Below are 20,716 nucleotides of genomic sequence, written 5' to 3' on the forward strand. Positions count from 1 at the left end.
ATTGTAAGGAAAAGAAGTTATGTTTTCAGATAGATTTTTGCATATACAATTTGTAGAGCATCTCCTTATGTTACAACCCTGCACCAACTGAATTTTTAATTAACCAAATACAAACTTATCACTATGCTTATAATTACTCTAAGGTTAACTTTTTTCCTGCTTCTGAGAACCGAAGTTCAGATCTCAGCCTATTAGGTCAGAGTCCTACCTGTTATCCTGAATGGCAGTAATTTGTGTAGTGCAGTGGAACATTTTTTGTTCAGAATATAGTTCAGACAGCTGATGTAAGTAGTAGGTGCCTGACAGAGTAATAATGTGAAACAGAATTGCTCCCAAGATCATTTCTGTAAAAAATGCGCTTAATTTTTTTTTTCAAATTACATTTTCAGCAACCTTACCAAAATACATTGACATGGGTTCAAAAGATGGCCTGTTTCTTCAGACAAATGAGAAAAACTTACTTACTTAAGCAGGCTATGATCGTAACTGCGGAAAGAGGACTGAACAGGGTGCATCATGTTCTCGCAACTTCCTCCTTCTCTATGATTGCCTGACGATTACAGCTAGAATAGCACAGAACATTCAAAAGCTAAAGGATAGGAAGATTTCAGACAATCCTTGTGACCAGCATAAGCCCTCCCCGCTTCTTTATTAACAGGAATATAAAAATGCTATAAATAAATAAAATGTTTAAAAATATAACTGAAAGGATCATTCCGCTTTAGAAATAACATATTCAGAGCATTAAACAGTACCAAAACTCTCTTTGGGCAGTTACAAAATGAAATTAAAATGCTAACATTTATTAATCAGCTCAAATTTTAATACACAGTTTAAGAATGTGGCAGTGCAGAAGGAAACTAGTTTTTAAAACAAACCTGATTCACCACTAGCAAATACATTAAAGATCTGTAATCTCTAATAAGTGGTTCCAAAGAACATTTTATTTTAATCAGCAGCCACTAGAGTGATGTTTTGTGCAGCTGTATAACGATATTAAATTTATTCCCATATTATGGGAGGCACACTCATGACATACTGGAGCTCTGTAACTGTACTAGCAGCAACCTCAGAAAATATTTTTAACAGTTCAAAGACATTTTTAGATCATACCCAGGCCATCAGAATATCACACCAGGTTTTTGTTTGATCAGTATTCTTACAGATACCCCCCCAAAATCAGATTTATATACTAGCAAGGTTAGAACACTGAAGCAGATAATGGTAGATCCCATTTTGTCCACACAAAATTACATACATATTTAACCAATGATGTTTTAATAGGACATAATAAACCTTAAAATTAAAGCACACTGAATTCAAGAGTCTGGCCTGGCAAAAAAAAAGACAAGAATACTAAAGAGCATTTTTCACCATTTACTCTCATTATCAAAAATATTTTTCAACTCTTCTTGTAAAACAGAAACAAAAAAAGTACATACTGAACACTTACATCACATTCTTCTTCCTATGGCTTTAACCCCCACCCCTACCCTGCCCTACCCACAGAAATGACAGGGGAAAACAAACCAAAAAGCCAAGAAAATGCTATTTGACCACATTCACATAAAATGACACCATGGTACACTACAGAACAAAAAGGAGGCATCATCCAATTGGTGTCCAAAACCTTTTGCTTACTTTGCAGACCTAGTAATTATCACTATGCATGCTTTGTGCCAAATCCAAATGTGTCTAATGTCATAATTCACTGGCAACAACAATCAGTGAACAGCCAGATGGCCAACTCAGAACTATGACATTACATCTCTTTGCTCTAAATAGGATATTGCCTTGCAGATTGTGAGATAATCCTTTCTGTTCTAGTCAGTCCACAGTTTATTCAACTAATTTAAATAGTAGATACCACCCAAAAAGTAGGATTGACATAAACTGGTATACTTGGTGTAACTGAAATAAAGGGTAAATCCTGCACAGAGAACAGAGCATGGAATAATTCCTTTAGTGATCAAGTATCGGTATACCTTTGCTGTTGCTATATACCATTCACTTTCAACGAAGGTTGTCTTATATGTTACCTCTACAGATCGGGCACTTGATTCTTTTACAGGGTCCCAGAATAAGCAGGAAAGGAACCATGCAGCGGGGGGCGGGAGAATGTAAAAATGAGAAAATGCAGATCCCATACTTGAAGGAGAAGAAATGGAAGGATCTCAGCTGAAAGTGGAAGTCTGATCATGGCAATGTATTCCTGCAACAACATACCAGGATATCTACTTTTTAGACTGGCAGAAGCTTCTCTACTCTTTGTGCTCCAGCATGCAGGATTACAACCTAAATATGTATTCAGGGAAGGCATCTATTCTGAACACAAGTACTCAGCTGCTGTTCCAAAGGTCTATCTAGAACCAATGGGGAACGGAAGATATCACTTACGGCAGAGTACCTAGAAAAGAACTCATCTATTGTTTTGGGTGTAATATACAGTTCTTGAGTTGCCAAACTACCTAGTTTCTGAAGACAAGAGAGATGGGACTGAGCATATTACTATCCACAGATTTTAATGTGGAAGTACGTCCTAATACTATTAGTGATAGCTGCTGTGAACCAGAAGATTTTAATAGTGCAATCCTGAACAGAAAGTAAGACCCTTTTAAACCCATGGATTTAGAAGGGCGTAAATCTGCTTAAGACTAACCTCATACTGCAAGGCTAGTAAATGCTATATAAAATATAGAATATACTAAGGTCACCATGTTAATCTTACTAGTTTCAAGTAAGAATTGAACTTCATTTACAATCCCTATTAATGTCAATGAAAAATTGCCTCCCTTCCACTCCACTAAAATAAAATAAAGGATCCTAGATAACTTTGACATGAAATCTAAATTGTTTTATGTTGAAGCCTTCCAAAATGTTAATGCTATAGGCGTGAAATATATTACTGGCATCAGTTTTCAATGTGTGAAAATAGAATGAACAATTTTTGAAGAAGACAGCAGTTTCACAACAAATGCAATTTATTTTCAAACTGTTATACATAAGAAAAAGCTGTATTTGAAAACTTTGGGGTATCAAATGAAAATAGTGTCTAGATTCAAAGTTCTTTTGTTTCAAGGCTGCACAACAGTTGGACAATTACAGTAATTTTCAATTTAATATAAAATTTCATTTGAATAAATTTGTAAGTACTAAGTTGATCATTTTCCTGTCTAAAAATAATGTGTGTTTTTTCTGACATGTTTTCCAAGACTTCCACTATTGTGCAATTTATAAACAAAACTTAACAGTGCAATTCTAAGGAAAGTTATCCAGTCTAAGCCCGTGCATTTTAATGGGCTTTGACTGGGTTAACTGCATAGGATTGTGCTGTAAGTAATAGATACATTATAAATTACCACAACTATAATGGACTGACTAGAACCCATTTTGGTATATGCAATCAATATCTGATTAAGCACAAAGCATGAACTAGTACAACAAGGTCAATATTTTCCAAAGAAGTCAATCTGTATTAAAAATCATTTACATTAGCATTTCATCCGAAACTATGAGGTGCTGTAAGAACTAAAGACAGTTTCAGGGTAACTCCGCATTACTGTCAAACTATTTCCCAGACACTAACACACAACATAGCAATGAAAAAACACTTGATACAAGTGATCTATACGTAGGAGCTCCGGCAAGTTAAACAGAACCATAGCTGCCTTCAAAATTGTAGCAATCCCCCTACCAAAGGCCAGGGGCAGGGTAAAAGGAGGGGAGAAAGACAAAAGAAGAATGACTCAGCAGTCAAACCTCATGTCTATAGCTTCATCCAAGTTCTTATCATCATTTGTACTGGCAGCTAAAAATGTTGTTACTGGTGACCCTGTCATGTTAATTACACTGGTACTTGTGCTGGCATTCCGCACAGCAATGCTTGTCACATTAATGCCCAAAGTAAGCCTAGTCTGCTCCAAGGCTTTTTCTGGCACTGCAAATGCCTCCAGTTTTTTCTCCCCGTTAGCCATATATGAATTTTGGCAGCCACGGCATATACAGTCTAAGCAGGCTTTCCGGTTTGAGTAGCAAGGACAACGTTGGCCACGACATGTAAGAACACTTGGGTTTTGGGTAGCACGGCCACATTTACACCCCTTCTTTTCTTGCTGTTTTTTATACACAGTTTTCGTTGGACTTCCTGGCATGACGTGACTGCTACCTTTTGATTTATCTTTTGTTTTCAGCATTCCTGATTTAGATTTTGGGCGAGATTTCTTGGCAGTATGATCTAGATTCTTCTTCATGCTTTTATTTGATAAGAGTACATTTTTGCCTATTTTAGGAGCAGCACCTCCATTGGGAACAGTTGCTATAGGCTGCAGAGACATATTAGCTTCCTGTTTCACCATTATTGGAGCTGAGGCTCCCAACGTTGGGCCACAAAGGATACTTGAAATTGGAAGAGGTTGCACCTTTTCACTGTCACTTTCCGACCGAGATCGTTTTCTATTTAATTTAACTACTTTAGGTGTTGCAGCTGTACATGAAATCCCATGAGGTGAAGAACTCAGTGACATGTACATATTATGGCTAGGAACTGGAGGGGAAAACTGCAAAAAAGGACCATTTGATAAACTGGTTTCCAAACTGTGCTGCAGATTAGGGCTGCAGACATCCGTGCTAGTCTCCAAACTCCGCAGTACTTCCTCAACACTAAGCAAAAGAGAATCACCTGGTTTTATGTCTTCACTAAAACTGCACATATCTGCACACAAGTCAGTAGGGGAAACGGTGTCACAGACAGGTTCCAGACTGCTTGAAATATCTTCAGTTTTTATGTAATGTCCAGGGCTACAAACATCAATTGAATGTTCATGTTCAGGGAAAGGAATATTTCCTCCAAGTTTATCAGTTGATAGCCCATTACAATTGGGCAACCCATTAATAACAAAGCCTTTTACATCTGAGTCACATGTGGTTTCAGGTACAGAAGAATTATTCACTGGAAGCTCGTTGGCATGCTCTGAAGTTGAAGGTGATGGGGAATAAGTCAGACATAGTGCCAAGCCCTCATCAGATGCTTTTTCTGGGTCTTCATAAAGTGGGGAACCGTCTTTCAGCAAAGTCAAAAGATCTGGAGAACTGTCCACAGCTTGTTTAATATCTTGTGCCAGTGGTGTCTGTGTTATGTACTCACATAGTTTTTTATAGCAATTCACAAGAATGCTTAACTGTTTGTTTTCTTCAAACTGCTCATAGTCCTTGCACCAACTACATGATGGTTTCATCATCATTTTCTTGCCTTTACAGGTTTTGCAGACATAATGTTGACATGTGGAATTGATGGGTGCAATTGGATCTTGCAGCAGATTTCCTAAGAGAAAAAAAAAGAAAATGGTTATAAAAACCCAAAGGAGATCTAAACTTTAATTAGATCCTTGTTATATAATACTATATGTTTATCCTTAATCTTTGAAAATACTGCCCATGAAAACACCATGTTTGTCATCTGAATGGACTTCCACAGTGCAAATCAACAAGTTGCTGATCGGTTTAATGTACTGGCTACAGAATATCTGTAATATAAGAAGTTCTTTCATTCCTGCCATTCCACCTAGTTTTCACACTGTTACCATTAATGAAAAGGTTCAAGAAATTGTTAGACCAACTGCATCCTTGTAATAATCACCAACTGAAATTGATCCAAGGCCCTTCCTGTGTGTCCTCTAATAGTTTACTAATCACCTGCTATCACTTCAACAAGTTTAAGCTGTAAGCAAGATAAAAATATTATATCAAATTTAGCAAATAAATCACCATTCTTTCAACATACTCCTGCTGCAGCAACTTATCTCCACTGCCGCAAAATTTAACTTATTTAAATCAAGAAAGCAAAAAGCTTGTCTGCAGTATTCTTATTAACATGTTTTCAAATGGGAAGGGAAGAAAACGTAATTGAGTTAAACCAGGAAAAGGAGAATTGAGGGCCACATTACACACTAAACAGAGATTTATCAGATCAGATAAAGCAAACAATAAGGAACACAGGGAAATTCAAAGATGTTCTTTTATAACTCGGACACATGATTTGAGAATGGTCCCTTGGATACTCACCATGAAGGGACCTTCTCCTGGTAGGCAGGAGGACATCTTGCTGGGTGTTTCTCGCCTTTGCTCAGGGAGGCAGGAAAAAGAATTTGTCACTTTTTGTAGAGGCTCTGGACTCCATTTTATCAGAATACTCCTGACTCAGCAGTGAGAGAAAGACAGAACTAACAAACAGATTTGAACATTAACAATAACCTCAACTATCGATGCAACCCTAATGTATTAACACGTAACAGGAAGTGAGTTGGAAACTAAGAGAGCACATGATGAAAAAGGTAATGATGCCAAGGGAGGGCCAAGATGTCCTCCTGCCTACCAGGAGAAGGTCCCTTCATGGTGAGTATCCAATAGAACGTTCTCCTGGAGGCAGAGGACATCTTGCAGGGAACTCCCAGAGCAGTGTCCTAAATGTAGGGTGGGCTATTGTTATATTTCCAGGATGTGCTCTTAAGACTGTGCAATCAAAGCAACCCTCCAGGCAATCAGTTTGTAGGGCCTGATGAAGAAAGATGGGGATGACCAGATTGCTGCTTTGCAGATTTTTTCAATGGAAATGTTTCACTTGAATGCTGTGTTTGAGGCAGCCAATCTAATTGAATGAGCTGTGATTCCGGCTGGTATTGGGAGATTTTGTGCCTTGTGAGCTTCTATAATACATGCCTTTAATATAGAGCTGACTGCAGCTTTGGACATTTGATGACCCAGGTTAGGGGGTGATGTATTGATGAAAAGGCTTTCTGTTTGCCTGAGAGAGTCCGTTTGGATGATAAGGGCTTTCTCAGCCCTTCTGACATCCAAGTTAAGCCAAAGTTTTTCTTTTGGATGCCTGGGCTGCAGACAAAAGGTGGGAAGAATTATCTCCTGTTGCAGATGAAAGGAGGAGCTGGCTTTTGGCTTGAAGGTGGGGTCTGTTCTTAAAATGACCCTGTCTTTATGGAATACTCACAAGTTTGGGTTAACTGACAGGGCTCTGAGTTCTGATACTCTTCTAGCTGATGTGTCAGCCACGAGGAAGAGCACTTTCATGTGCAGCCATCAAAGGTTTATGGTCCGTATAGGCTCGAAGGGAGACATACTCAGTGCTGTCAAGACATTGTGCAGTTGCCAGGAAGGAAACTTGTGCGTCTGAGGGGTTGATTCTATTGAACCTCCTTTAGGAATTGAACCACGTCAGGATGTTGAGTGATAGTTACTCCTTGGAAAGGTGGCCATATCTTAGTGAGGGCTGCTATCTGTCTCCTGAGCATGGCACTGCGAAGACCAGATTGGAATTCGTCCTGTAGAAAATCTAGGACTTCTTAAATGGATGGTTGTAATGGGTCAACCTTTTTCTGAAGAGCCCGATGGACAAAGCTTTCCACGATGAATTATAGATTCTGACTGTTGTGGGGCAACACGATGTTAGCATGTTGTCGGTAACCCCTTGTGATCGTGTGTGCTCTTTCCTTGGAAATCTTCCAAAGTAGTCTCGCTATTAGCAGGATCAGAGGAAATGCGTAGAGAAACGTCTTGGGCCAGGGAGAAGTGAGGGCATCCACCGCTAAGGCTCTGGGTGGAAAAACCTGGAGACAAACTGCTTGACTTGAGTGTTCTCTGCAGTGGCAAATAAATCCACTTCCAGGTGACCGAATCTGGAAGTTATGTCCTGGAACGACAGTTGGTTGAGGGACCACTCCGCTTGAGAGATGTTTGGTGTCTTAGCCTTAGCTTGAAGATTCAACTTGCCTTGTATGTACTCTGCTTTCAGGCTCCAGATATTTTCAGTACAGCCTGTGCAAGGCTGTGTCCTGGGGCAGGAGGCTCGCATCCATGGAGATGTGTACTTGACCTTGGGTTCATGTTGAACACCTTGGATTCTTGTTGAACACCTGAGACAGATTCTTGGAAGGGTCCACTACTGGAGAGACTGCTTGATGGAAGGGGGAATGGCCAGGGTGCAATCCCTGTTGTCCATAATGTCTCCCTGGTACAGCCAGAGAAACCGTTGCATGGAACCTTGCATGGAACCTTGTCCATTGTGGAAGATCTATAGAGGCTATGAGAACTCCCATCAGTTTGCTTAGGAATGGCAGCAAGGAACTCCTGGCCTGGATGACCACTGACACCATCCTCCATATCTTCTGTATATTTTCCTTTGTGAGGTACAGAGTGTTCCTTGTTGTGTATATGATGGCTCCCAGGTGCTCCATTCTCTGAGATGGAATCCGATAGTTCTTTTACTTGATGATCGGGAAGCCGTGGGCCCATAACAGCTGCATCACCCTCATGAGGTCCTGGAGCGCTGCTTCCTTGGAGATGGACTGGATGAGGATGCCATCCAGATAGGGATGGATGTGTACCTCCTTTTGTCGGAGGATGATTGGAACTAAGAACAGTTTGGAGAACACCCTGGGAGTGGTGGCCAAGCTGAATGGCAGGGCTCGGAACCAAAAATGCTCTTTTCCCGCAGAGAATCTAAGGAAATGTCTGTGCCTGAGTAGAATTGGGGCATGCAGGTATGCCTCAGTAAGCTCCAGAGATACCAAGTAGTCTCCCTGACAGAGCGCTTCCACTATAGTGCATAGGGATTCCATTTTGATTCTGCAGAGCCTGAGATATCTGTTCACTGTCTGCAGATTCAGGATCCCTCTCCAGTCCCCGTACTTTTTGGGAACTGTGAAAAAGTGTGAATAGTGACCGGAGAATCTTTCTTCTGAAGGAACCCTTGAGATAGCACCTCCTTGGACCAGGAGTTGACGTGCTCCCCCTCTTAGTGGTCCCGAAAGTGGAGGAGGATGCCACCAACTGGAATGTTTGCAGAGTCAGTATCTAGGGGGAGACATCCTGTCTGGTGTATTTTCTCAAATATTCCCTGGGAGCAGAATCCACTGCGCTTCCAAAAGAGCCCCTGGGTTGCCAGGAAGAGCTCTTGCCTTCTCTGGGTTGCCTGGGAAAATACCTTTGGGGCGAAAGGTATTCTGGGGCCACTGCCTGATCCTATCTGCTTTAACCAGCCTTGGTAGGGCCTTCTTTTTAACTTTAGTTTTGATTAGGGGTTGATCCAGGTCCCTGCCAAATAGCCTACCTCCTCGGAAGTAATAGCCAGCGATTAGAGATTTTGAATGGGTATTGGCTTATCAGGTCCTAAGCCAGGTGTTGCGTCTGGCTATGACCACAGGTGCCATGGACCGTGCAGACAAAGACAGTGCATCGGATGTATAGTCTGCTATGAAAGAAGTGTCCATTGTACTATGAACTAGCTCTTCTTTAATGGCCATCTCCCCCGGCGGGAGGAGATCTATAATGGGGCGAACGCACACCAGGATGGCCCTAGCCGCAGTGGAGGCTGGAGCTATGGCTTTCATTGTTAGAGCTAGAGGTTCATGAGAACATTTTAGAACTGCTTCTGAACTCCTATCTACTGAGTCCCATCTTTGGACACCAGGCCACCCGATTGAAGGGCTGCTACAGGAGCGTCAACCAAAGGTGTCTGAAGAATCTTATCCACGAATTCCAGGACCACATACAATTTTTTGGCAGCCAAAATGCTTGTGCGATGCTGGGCTTTCCCACTCCTTTTTTATCTGCGTGACAAAGTATTCTAAGATGGGAAAAGCTGGTTGGAAAATCTCCTCCTGTGGAAAAAAGTCCCTGCTGCCTTTAGGACATCCTTTGATGGGGCTGGAATGAAGTCCCGAGGAAGAGGAGGGGGCTTGAGCATCCACCAGATTGTGCTACTCAAGAGCTGAGATCGTTTTAGCAAGTAGGAAGGGAGGTCTTCCTGCTTAAAACATCTAAAGGACTGATCTGAGGAGAATTGCTGAGCCTCCTCAGTATGGGAGAAAAGGTTCACATTTGGTAATTTCTCGTTCTCATCCCCAGTCTTCCTCAGGTGGATAGGTGATGGGGAGCTGTGATCTGGGGTAGTCCCTAGGGTCATCAGGGGCCTGACGAAATGAGGGTCTGAGAGGAGGCTGACCAGTAGCCCTGGACTCCCTCTCAAGTGAAGCGTGTGGCCCTCTGGGACATGGATGGCCAGTAACTCTGGCTCCCCTTTCCTGTTGATAATGACCCAATTGTTCAGCAAAGGGAGGGTGATGGCCAGTAGCCCTGGCCTCCCTGCCCTGATGCAGCATTTCAATCATTCTAGATGGGGGAGGAGAATGGCCGTTAGCCCTGGCCTCCCTGCCCAGATGGTATCCTGATAGCTGGTTATCAAGGGGAGGAGAATTGTCAGTAGCCCTGGTTTCCTTTCCCTGAGGATACATCATTAGCTGTTCGTGAATAGGAGGAGGAAGGCCAGTAGCCCTGGCTTCCTTGATGATACCTCTCCATTTGGCCCACAATGGAACAATTTAAGAACTTCACAAAGTCTGTTGGGGAGATTGAACTCCAGTCAAATTGATTGGGACAGGCTTGGGGACCTGCAAGCCTTGCAGATTTTCACTCCCCCTCCAAACCAAAATGCTCTTGCCTGATTCCATCAGGATTACTGGAGACGACATTTTGAAGCGGCTCCTCAGTATCAGCGCGCCACCAAGGTCTAGAGGGTCCGGGGTGAGTCGCTTCTTCATGGGCACAAGCTTCCCTTACTTACCACCTTTGCTGGTGGTGGTGGTGTGCTTGCATTTAGTTTCCTTTTTGGATGTGGCTGAGTTCTGTGCCGCAGCTGGCTCTGACGGCTACTCTTGGGATGGATTTTCCAGTGCGTGGCTGGGAGTGCCCTCTCCCGGGTCCTCAGTGCCTGTAGGCAAAATAGGGAAGACCCTGTTCTTTATCGCCATTCTAGTTGTCTCTGCGTTTGAAATTGAGAAGATCTCCCTGACTGGGGAGAATTCCCTTGAGGCTGTTTTGCCTCACAACTTTTGGCGGGAAGCCTACCTAGCCCAGTCTAAGCCCGACAGAAAACTAATGTCTACCCTATCCAGGAGAAAACTAATATCTACCCTATCCTACAGGGAGGACAGAAGAGTAACACAGAGAGAGCAACAATGAAACTTAGAAGTAATCCTGCTGGAGGAGTCAGAGAATCTGTGTACTCCCTGTAGAGGCAGGAAAAACATTGGTAAAAATCCGTCACTACAGGAAGTGACGGATTCTTTTTCCTGCCTCCCTGAACAAAGGAGAGAAACACCCAGCAAGATATCCTCCGCCTCCAGGAGAAGATATTCTGTATACAGATTTCCCAATAACTGTATACAAGGTGAACTCAAAATTTTCAGTTATCCATTCAACAGCTTGACTGTATATATGATATAATGCTGAAAAACTTCAAATTGTTCAATGCATAACTATAGGTGACAGCACTTGAACCACATTTGCTGAGAATTCCTAAGGATTCTCCAACCAACAGGCAGAAAAAATTGGACAGACAAAAATGAAAGACTGTTCAGGAGAAGTTGCTGGCTGCTCATCACCTCTCATCTGTCTTGTCAGACACTAAGGGCAGAGATTAGTCACTAAAAAGAGAACTTAGGGCAGACAGGCAGACAGCAGTTTAAGCAGGTTCTCTGAATTGCCAGCTTTCATTTGTTTTTTTAAAAAAGGTACGCCTCTAGCCTCTTCTCTTGCAGAGAAAGCCTTTTCCCTTACATCTCTGTGAGAGAAGGAGCTAGATAATTTAAAAATAAATAAACCTGACAATTCAGAGAACCTGTTTAAACTATCATTACACTATATCAACATATTTCAAGGGCTTTTTTTAAAATAAAAGGAGGTTGTTGTTACACCACCAACGACAACAGCACTCTCTCTTGAAAATCCAGATTATTTTCTTCTATGTGGCTTACATAAACTGACTTCACAACTAAGACAATGAAGAGAAAGGGCAGACATGCAAGACGAACCATGCCCAAACCGATTCCAATGCTTGGAGATCAACTGCCAAGCAAATCAAAGTGAGCTGAGTGTGTGGAAAAGCCGTTTATTTCAGTACTCACTCCCAGAGTTAAACTAGATTAAAAACTCAAAAACTTGGTGAATGTACGTCAAAAAAGCAGCTTGCAAATTCTATCCAGCCCATAAAAGACATGCATCTTACAACACACCAATATTGTTTTCAGAGAAAGAATTGTGAGCAAGCCAATGGTCTATTCTGCTAAGTGAGGGATTTTGAGAGAGTCATCACTATGAACAAGGCACAAACTGGTGATGATACTGGGGAGTTATCTTGAGATGAATATTATAAAGGCAACAGGAAGGGGCTGAATGAAAATTGAGTAGGCAGACAACGTTGGATAGTAGACAAAGAAACACCATTGAAGCGGGAAAGCTCCATAGAGATCTCCTAGCCTCTCCCATCTGATAGCCTCTGAGTCATCCAAGTCAATGAACAAGGCTCCAGACCCTGTTCTGAACATCAATTCAGGGAAAAGACTGCACCAGTTGCACGGCAGTTCTTATGGACCGCTATGGCTCACAAGAAACAAAAGCGGCAAGATAAGGGGCTGGAGATGCCTGAATGGCTCCCTGAGGGGGAGGGGAGAGAACGTGGGAGAGATCTTTTAACCTGATGTCTGCCTCAGATGTCATCTGCCTCTCTTGCTGAGCTTACTTGTAATAAAATGTTTCACCTAGTTCTTTCCTGTACTGGAAAATCCTCACTGTCCTGTGAAGTTCCTGGGAAGAAAAAGAATTGGCCTGAGAGTGACTCTACTAACTCACTCCTGTTGTGAGGAAATGTGATGGCCATCTGCTTGCTCCTCAATCTGCCAGCTAACCTGCTATGGAACTGTGAGGCTGTGCTGCTCCTTCAGCACCAAAAACCTGCTACCAATCCTGAGGTGGAAAAGATGAGGGTCACCTCTCTTCCCATTACTGCCTCAGACTGGCTGGCCATGCAATTAGTCAGAGCTGTCTTGCACTGTGTTTGGAGGATAACAACTTCTAAGTCCCTGTCGGAAAAAAATACTGATTCTGCACGTCCACTATGGGCTAACACTGCCACAGCTGAGCAACCATGAGAAGCATATGCCGAAACAACAAGCCAAAGAAGAAGAAGAAGAATTGGGATTTATATCCCCCCTTTCTCTCCTGTAGGAAACTCAAAGGGGCTTACAATCTCCTTGCCCTTCCCCCCTCACAACAAACACTCTGCGAGGTAGGTGGGGCTGAGAGCTCAGAAGAACTGTGACTAGCCCAAGGTCACCCAGCTGGCATGTGCTGGAGTGTACAGGCTAATCTGAATTCCCCAGATAAATCCCACAGCTCAGGCGGCAGAGCGGGGAATCAAACCCGGTTCCTCTAGATTAGAATGCACCTGCTCTTAACCACTTTGCCACTGCTGCTCCCAATGGAAGCCCAATGGAAGGGAGAAAAGGATTTTTTTGTTAGAGATTTTATTTATTTTATTATTTTAATTTTCTTACACTTGTACCCCGCCCATCCCTGGCTATGACAAAAAACTCTACCAGAGAATACATGGCCTCTACATTAGAGATATGATGGCAAAGGGAACCTCCTTCTCAACAAAAAGATAAGCGAGGGGATTTTTTTCTACCCTGAGGACATATAATAAATTTTGCCCATCAAAATTGGAAATTATCAGTGTAGTAATGCACTGCTGACCCAGCAGCACCGTGGTAGAACGTTGGGACGCCAACGGACCTACGGCCTTCTGGTCGCACCGCACCCCCACTCCTCATCCCCCTATGAGTCACGGGTCATGAACTGTCTGGCTCAGTCACCGGGCGCAGGGACAATGGTCTTGCCCCCAGGTGAGGATTAGGCTCAGACGCTTACGCTCCTCTCCGCACGTAGCCAGGTGAGATCATGCATCACATGATGATCTCCCGACCCGCCCTCCAGCTCTCCCGAACTCCCCGGTCCTCCCTCCTACCAGCCCCGATAGAATAACAATAAAGGTGCCAGGAACCAGCCGCCTTGGGGAGACTTCGCTAGAACCACAGGCCTCGGTCTCCAGCTGCTGGCGATCTCCACCAGATGTTATCTACGCGTCTCGTCTCGTTCTTACGCTGACCGATGGAGTGCCGACTCAAGCTGGTGCCGAAACCCGGGAATCCTCGAACCTCCACCCTGCTCACCGTCGCCTGGGGAAGGGCCGCGATACCGAGAAGTCCGCTGGATCGGCATCCAGGGACCACGTTTCGGTATAAGCCCTGTCCTCTGGATGCGGCCAGCGTCAAGTGGGCACACTCTCGTCCGGCCGGAACACCGGTGAGTATGGGAGCTTGCAAAAGCAGGGCTTATGACAAGCAGTTGGCGGGCAAGAAGCGTTAGCGAGAAATGCGGCAGGAGTCCCGTAAAGAAGGGAGCTGGCAAGTGGTTGAGGAGATTGAAGCTCGAGTGTCCATGGTACCCAGAGGGGGGACATTGAATCTTAAGGACTGGGAAAACATCGGTAGCACTCTTCGCACAGAGCCTGCGGCGGCGCCCGATGTCACTGCTACTGGCGTGGAGACAATGTTATGTATGCCATCAGCCTGCAGACCTATGGCTCCCTTGCTGTAGGCAGCCCTCGCTTCGATCTTTCACCTTCAATTTCAGCCCGAATTTTCTCTATCCACTAAATTGGGCCTGTCCTCCTTCTGCCTTATCTTAGCCATTTCCACCCAAACTCTCCAGCGGCTCAAGCCGCCCCCTCTGCTCCTTCATTTTCCGAAGCCGCTGCACCTCCGTCGCGTAATGGCGGGTTTCAAACTCGCCAGAGCATTATTAGCCCGCGATCTGCAGAAGAAACCCTGACAGAAGGCGATACCCGATATTCTTGCATTGTGCCCGATCCATTTCCTACAGATACCGAGGGGAGAATTGCCGATCTTCGTGAGTTAATGTCATTACCGCCCTTTAAACTATAACATCCTCACTGAGAGCTCCGCTTAAGCGTCACGCAGGCGGTAGGGAATCCGCTAGCCCCTCACATTGAGAGGCATGCACCAGGAGAACTTTTAATCGCGAGGAATCACCCTAATGGTTCCCGGACGACTGGAAAACCATAGCACCGTGATGCTCCTGAGGCCTCCTGCACAATTTACAGCCCGATCTGGGAAAGCGAAGTTCCGTAGCAATGCATCAGCCAGGGGAGCCGCCTCAGTGGCGCCCTCTACACAACAGCTCCAGCACTACGGGTTTTCGTGCTTTACCGCCAACCCTAGCGCATCAGATTGTTGTCCTGCCACCAGAGGCCACCCTTACGATTACGCCTCTGAAGTGCGCCTATAAGGCATTTATCAAAGTCCCCAATGCGGCCAGCCAACCCAGAGTTTCTCCACCATCCGGCAAAAAACCCCAAGAGCCCTATGCCGAAGTTTGTGAACAGGCTCCCGGGAAAGCTCAAGAGGCAGGTAGATGGCGAAGAGGCCCAGAGCAGAAGCTCCTCATGCGCTACCGCCAAAGAGAATCCAGCTCTCCCGCGAGGGTGCCGCAGGGCAATCGCAGGCCTGGGCAAAATCCTGAACTGGCCAACATGCTTAAGGCTTGCCGGGACATCAGGATCCTCTCCGCCCACCAAGCTAGTCTTTCTCTCCTACGCCGCAGCTTAATTCTCCAATCGGGCGGAGGCAGCCTCAAGATGACTGCTTTAACGCTGCGGCCAAGATCCGGGACATCTCTTCGAAGGGTAGTGTGAGCAGCTACGGTGGGGGGGCCTACAACCCGATGCGAGGAGGAGGATCCTCCCCAGGAGGAGAAGGCCACCTAAAACCGGTTGCCACCACGACATGCCAGAAAGGCTTCCACTGGAGAAGCGACTGCCCGTCCAGGAGAACTCCCGCCCGGAACCGGCGTCTCCCAAGCCCCAGGACCAGAGGAGGAGAATACTAGAGAACAGACCCAAGAACACCAAGGCCCACCTGCCAAAACCACCCCCCCTCTGCGTGGCATCTGGCTACGCGTACCATGCAATCTGCAGCCCATCATCCTTTAAGTTCCCCCACGTAGGGTCCTTTTGTAAGCCCCAACCCAGTATGGCAGGCCCATCCCTACCGGGACTATTGGGCAATAGTGCTGCCAAAGAGCCTCTGCAGCTGAACAGGGACTGTTCATGCCGTCCCCGAGTGATGACTCCCGCAGCACCAAGGACCCAGCATCCATCTCCAAGTCTGGACAAACATCCCACAGGAGCAGTTCGCCTGCGAACCAGCCTGCGCTCAGTTGATTCTCTTGCCCCCATGCGCTGCCATGCCCGTCGTAATCTAATAAAGGCTAAGCAAGCCCCAGCAGCCAACATGGCGCAGCCTGCTACCACCGTCGCGAGCGGTGGAAATGCCTATCGGGGAGCTCGCCCGCCATACATGCCTGGAAGCTTCGCGAAGGATATTATGTTCAATAGGGGCCTGGGTGGACACCGGGCTGATGTTACCGTCATCAGAGCAGCAGGGCGAAAGTGGCCCGTTTCAGTGGCCGACACGGCTGTTTGCGCGCATCTGGGCCGGGGTGGGGGAGACAAACCAGCGAGACGCGGGGCATCCGCTTGGCTCGCGGTCAGCTGGCTTGGGACTTCGAGCGGCAGCTCACCGATAGTCCGCCCCATCGTTTAGACATCCATGTAACAAATCTCTTTGGAAGGGACCTCATGGAGTCAGGAGTCAAAAGCGACTTTGGTCTGGGATGGGTAAAGCCGTCACAGATCAGTATTGATCTGTCGTGCCTCTCCAAAAAATTACTTTCCCTAATTTCCGCAGAGAAGAACTGTTTCCCTCTCCCTCCTCTTTCTCCTTCTGTTTTAGGACCAGTAAGTAGCGGGGAGGGCCACTATTGACTTGGCATGCCTCCTGGATTGTACCCAAATCTGGGCCGATCCTGATACCAATGCGCAGCTTGCTGCCAGGACAGGCCCCAGTTTAAAAGGGGCTGCCCACCATTATGCCCCCTAATACCCAAACCCGCTTTGGGTTACTAGAGCTGCCCAGCTACGGCAACGCCTGGCAGCTTTATCAGTACCACGCGTTAAAGGCCAGGCTTGTAGCCGAAACCGCCCCTTAAAGGAGCCGCAGGTCTCGGGCCAGTGACGGCAATTCCCCAAGATAATTAGATCACAAAATTTTAGCACCATCCAGCACCATAGATTCCAGCCACCAAGGTCCGCGGTAAGTGCAAAGCCCCTTGCAAAGCCCCCTCCCCTTTTTTTTTGTTTGATGCGAGGAATCTGCCTCTAATCGCCCTGATTGCATCATGCTCGGATGCACCCATCTCCCCAAAAGGCTTCCAAAGAGCGCCCAAAGCACGTGATGTGTTGCTGATTAAGCATGCATACCCATGACAATCCCCCCAGGACCGCCTGTTCCCTCCCCACCGAACCTGGGACCCTGGACCTCGCCTTAGCACCACCCTGATGACGCTCTGAAGCCGAATTCCCACCAGGGTCGCATTACCTCCTGCCCTCCCTGTCAAACAATTAAAGAAAGAGGTAGAAATTTGCCCCCAGCCCCAGAGATTGCATTAAAGCAACCTTCACAGGCTGCAAAACAAACCTTCTTATATTAAACTCTAGAGCTCTAAACCCCAACTCAAATGCAAAGCCGATCCGATCTCCGCCATCCCGGCCTCTCATCCGCCGAACTGAACCGTGGGATCTGCCCCCCCGAGCCCATAACCTGGGGAAGGGGTGTGTTTCGAGTCCCTTCTTCCTACCACAGGTCTCTGTGGACTCCGGGATTAAGCCATGACAGGCCAACCCATGGAATGGCGCCAGGAGGAAGAGAAACCAACCCCATCCGGAGATGGAACACATCTCTCTAAAGGATCCCACCCAGCCCGGTCTCCAACTTGGGAACACGGTAAGCGCCAACGCCCAAAGAACCCGAATGACCTGGGGGGGGAGGCGTCCAAGGCGACCACCAGCCTGAAGCCCTAGAGGCTTTCGCGTAACAGCAAGACCACCCGAGACACCCGAGAATTCTCTGTGCGGCTCTCTTCGATCATCACCGGCCAACTTCCCGTGACCACTCATCCTTTTGCCTGCTCTGTTACCTGCCTCCTGCCACGATGGCGATGCCACTGCCCCTGACGCAGCTTTCACCAGACCAACATCTGGGGAGCAGTTTGCTGCGCTGCCAGCGTCTCATCTTTCTCTGCCTGGGCCCAGTACTCTGGGAATTGAGGGGCCTGCTAGCTCCTGCCTGCTCCGTCTGCAAAGCCGGAGACTTCCCTAGCGGAGTCTGGGCTAAAGCCCTTCATGAATACCTCATCCATCAGGTACTCTATGGCCGACTGGGGACCCGTCGTCCAAACCCTCGGCTGGCTCTCTCCTTGTCACCAAGACTGTCGCTATGCAGATCCAACACCTGCTTCGCATCACCCGGCGCAGCCAAGCGGGAACCGACCGGGCCCATTCATGGCTTTCGGCCAATTGGAACTGCACACACATGGAGGACATTCCCCGTGTTCGGTATCCTGCTCCCCAGGGGCTGGTTCTGGACCTGCCGGGGAAGAGGCGTTCTAATTACATTCCAGCCCGACTCTCTGCCGGAACTCTTTGTTGCCTCAGTCGCCTCACCATCGTCCTACCCCAGGCTCCACCCGAGAGCCCGGACGCCCGCCTTGGCTCAGCTCTGCCTTTCGACCCTCCGCAGCCGGACGGCGGTCGCCCTCAGCCGGAGTTAGTCTCCCTCGCAACTTCCTAGTGGGAGTCCCGGACTCGCTTCTTACAATGCTAAGACTATTGGCGGCTGGCCTGTGCCCTTCTTGAAGTCCATCAACTCTACCTCCATTGCTCTGGATGCTCTGGCCTCGAGGCAGCAGGAACCGTCAAGCGACCCTAGACAATCGTGCGGCTATTGATTACTTATTGTTGTACATCGCCAAGGTTGTGAGGAATGTACATAATGTGTTGTTTAATCTTTCTGATAATTCCCAATTGATTCATATGAAGGGAGATGAAGTGAGCTGCAAAGTTGTATCTAATCTGAAATATGGTGGTTTGCCCCCTTGGGGGGCAGCCCTCTGGAGCTAGCTGCGGGGAGAGATGGTTAGTGCTATTGTGCAGCTCTGCATTGGTTTAATTATTGTGCCTCGTTATGGGATCTTGTTTAAGTTCAATATTGTGTCTAATATTGCCTGTAGCGTGTTAATGAAGCCCCTCGAATTTCCATACCCATAACCAAAGTTCTAATGTTACACAAGCAGCTTTCGGTCAACTTGACCAGGCGGAGGAGACAAAAGCGTCCCTTTAAATGCAGCCCCTTAGCATTTCGGTCCCCTTTTCTAAAATGTAAAAGGGAGGAGATGTAGTAATGCACTGCTGATAGCAGCACACCGTGGTAGAGCGTTGGGGCGTAGCGGTTCTGACCTTCTGGTCGCTTGCCTGCCTCATCCCCTATGAGTCCGCGGGTCGCCAGACTGTCTGGCTCAGTCACCGAGCGCAGGGACAATGGTCTTACCCCAGGTGAGGATTAGGCTCACGGCAGCTTCGCTCCTCTCCGCCGTAGCCAGGTGAGATCATGCATCACATGATGATCTCCCGACCTCCGCCTCCAGCTCTCCGGAACTCCCCGGTCCTCCCTCCTACCGCCCCCGATAGAATAACAATAAAAGGTGCCAGGAACCGGCACGCGGGAGACTCGCTAGGAACACGGACCTCCGGTCTCCCGCTGCTGGCGATCTCCACCAGATGTTATCTCCGCGTCTCGTCTCGTTCTTACGCTGACCACGTGGGTCGACTACAATCAGAACAATGAAAAGTCTTCCTAAGGATATAAGAGAAGCACTGCTAGTTCAAGCCTAGTCCAGCATCCTATTTCACACAGTAGCCAAACTGTTGTCCTGAAGGATCAAATTGAACATAGAGGTCAATGCTTTCCCTACATCTAGCACTGGTATGCAAAGTTTACTGCTTCTGAACATGGAGGTTCTCTTCATTTCCTATGGCTAGTAGCCACTGATGGACCTATCCTCCATGAATCTCTCCAGTCCCCCTTTCACCATGATCTATGCTAGTGGGCATTACTACATCCACTAGCAGTGACTTCCACTATTTCATTACTTGTTGAGCCACCTCAAGTCCAGAGAAATAAAATATTAAATAAAAAGTACTTTGTTTTATCTATTCTGAATCTATTGCTCATCAACTCCATTAGATGTTCTCAAATTGGCATTTTTGGTTCCAATGTGCATCACTTTACACTTAACCTATGCTGACCGTTACATGCTACATTACTGCCACTCACCCTCTTTAGAGAGATCTTCACAGTGGCTTCCACCATCTTGAATAATCTATATACCAAAAGTGAAGCTGGCTAAATCTGAGGATATTTAAATCCAGTGACTTTTTTTGCAAAAAAAAACCCTGAAATCTTTAAAAAAATGACACTGGAGGATTTTAAAAACCTAAAAATGATAAAATGAGTGTTTGTGGCTTCAAGCAACAGATTCCCCCAGGGACCATAGACAACAGATTACAGCCTTGGTTCTGGCAGTAAAGGAAGGGAGTAGAACCCTTTTCAGTTTTATTTTGGCCTTTGAGGGAGGACTCATTGGGGCTAAGCTTGTCTTGGATTGCCAGCTCCAGGTTGGGACGTTCCTGGAAATTCTGTGGTAGAATCTGGAAGGGCCAAGGTTTGGGGAAGGGAAAGACCTCAATCAAATATAATGCCAGAATCCACCCTCCAAAGCAGACATTTTCTCCAGATATACTAGTAGTTTGATTATGATCCTATGATAAAGAACAAATGAACAAAAGAAAGACATCACTTAACTACAAACATTATTTTGTACTTTCAACTTTTGT

General features: G+C 46.3%; 1 protein-coding gene across 1 annotated transcript in view; it reads right to left on the reverse strand.

Moving 5' to 3' along the window:
* Window positions 1–782: 782 nt before the first annotated feature.
* The window catches only part of MSL2 (MSL complex subunit 2), a 29,942-nt gene continuing 10,008 nt past the window's right edge, over window positions 783–20,716 (reverse strand). The window contains exon 2 of the mRNA XM_048506081.1: window positions 783–5,320. Within this exon, the coding sequence (XP_048362038.1) occupies window positions 3,747–5,320 (1,574 nt within the window). The 3' untranslated portion in view covers window positions 783–3,746. The remainder of the gene's footprint in view (window positions 5,321–20,716) is intronic.

The sequence above is a fragment of the Sphaerodactylus townsendi genome, linkage group LG08 (assembly GCF_021028975.2).
Source record: "Sphaerodactylus townsendi isolate TG3544 linkage group LG08, MPM_Stown_v2.3, whole genome shotgun sequence".
Taxonomy (NCBI): Eukaryota; Metazoa; Chordata; class Lepidosauria; order Squamata; family Sphaerodactylidae; genus Sphaerodactylus; species Sphaerodactylus townsendi.